This window comes from Seriola lalandi, unplaced genomic scaffold (assembly GCF_002814215.2).
Source record: "Seriola lalandi dorsalis isolate HSWRI2012SDOR001 ecotype SW California unplaced genomic scaffold, Sedor1 jcf7180002050313, whole genome shotgun sequence".
Classification (NCBI taxonomy): domain Eukaryota; kingdom Metazoa; phylum Chordata; class Actinopteri; order Carangiformes; family Carangidae; genus Seriola; species Seriola lalandi.
Genome location: NW_019520866.1, coordinates 1 through 1,170, shown reverse-complemented (window position 1 = coordinate 1,170; position 1,170 = coordinate 1). Strand labels below are relative to the sequence as shown.

The window sequence follows — 1,170 nt, the reverse complement described above, 5'->3', positions numbered from 1 at the left end:
AACTTAAATGCTAGATTTCATAACAAGAATGACTATTTTCTTCCTATAGGAGAACTTGGGCAAGCTGATGACTAACTTGAGGAGCACCCATCCTCACTTTGTGCGCTGCCTGATTCCCAATGAGTCAAAGACTCCAGGTACATACACAAAATAATTTCACCTGAGTCTATGAAGGGTGGTTTGGTTTTGTTTGTATGGTTTATTTAGATGTGTCTATGTTCAGAATAAATATTTATTTACAAAAGTAATTACAAATTGTCTTTTCTACAGGTCTGATGGAGAATTTCCTGGTCATCCACCAGCTCAGGTGTAACGGTGTGCTGGAGGGTATCAGAATCTGTAGAAAAGGTTTCCCCAGCAGAATCCTCTACGGTGACTTCAAACAGAGGTATCAGTGAATTTGATTTGAAAGTTTTCTAATGTTAAACACAAATTGCTGATCGTTAACTCTCTCATAAAAGGTACAAGGTACTGAATGCCAGTGTCATCCCTGAGGGCCAGTTCATTGACAACAAAAAGGCTGCAGAGAAGCTACTTGGATCCATTGATGTTGATCATGAACAGTACAAATTCGGACACACCAAGGTAAGCATCATGTGCTCCTTGTTATACTTAACTATAATTACAGAAGAGGTTGACTTTTTCTCCAGTTTTTTTTTGCCTGTTAATTGGCAGTATTTCTCAAAAAAAAAAAAAAGACCAATTTAAATTAATTTGGTGCAAAGTCTGACCATGTGCCAAGGGAGAAGTGATGCACAGAAGCCATATGGCCATTTATGAAACACCCTTGGTATACAGCTCTTGAACTATGTGGGGTACTTAAAAGTTCATTGTTATTGTCTGTTTATTCAGGTGTTCTTCAAGGCCGGTTTGCTGGGTACCCTTGAGGAGATGAGAGATGAAAAACTGGCAGCTCTGGTTACCATGACTCAGGCTCTCTGTCGTGGTTACCTCATGAGAAAGGAGTTTGTGAAGATGATGGAAAGGAGGCATGTTGAAAAATGCTAATTCTGACACACACATGACATAGTCATGGTAGGAGTAATAAAGATGAATCTATCTATAATACAAACTTCTTCTCCACAGGGAAGCCATCTTTACCATCCAGTACAACGTCCGCTCATTCATGAATGTCAAGCACTGGCCATGGATGAAGGTGTACTACAAGAT

The 1,170-nt window shown here is 39.5% G+C and overlaps 1 protein-coding gene across 1 annotated transcript; it reads left to right on the top strand.

Moving 5' to 3' along the window:
* Window positions 1–49: 49 nt before the first annotated feature.
* Window positions 50–1,165, top strand: LOC111649289 (myosin heavy chain, fast skeletal muscle-like; the record flags this gene model as incomplete). The annotated part of the gene is made up of 5 exons (XM_023399066.1): window positions 50–137; window positions 271–388; window positions 462–585; window positions 853–989; window positions 1,087–1,165. Coding segments are annotated over 5 exons (546 nt in total), but the record flags the coding sequence as incomplete, so codon positions are not given.
* Between the last annotated feature and the right edge of the window lie 5 nt (window positions 1,166–1,170).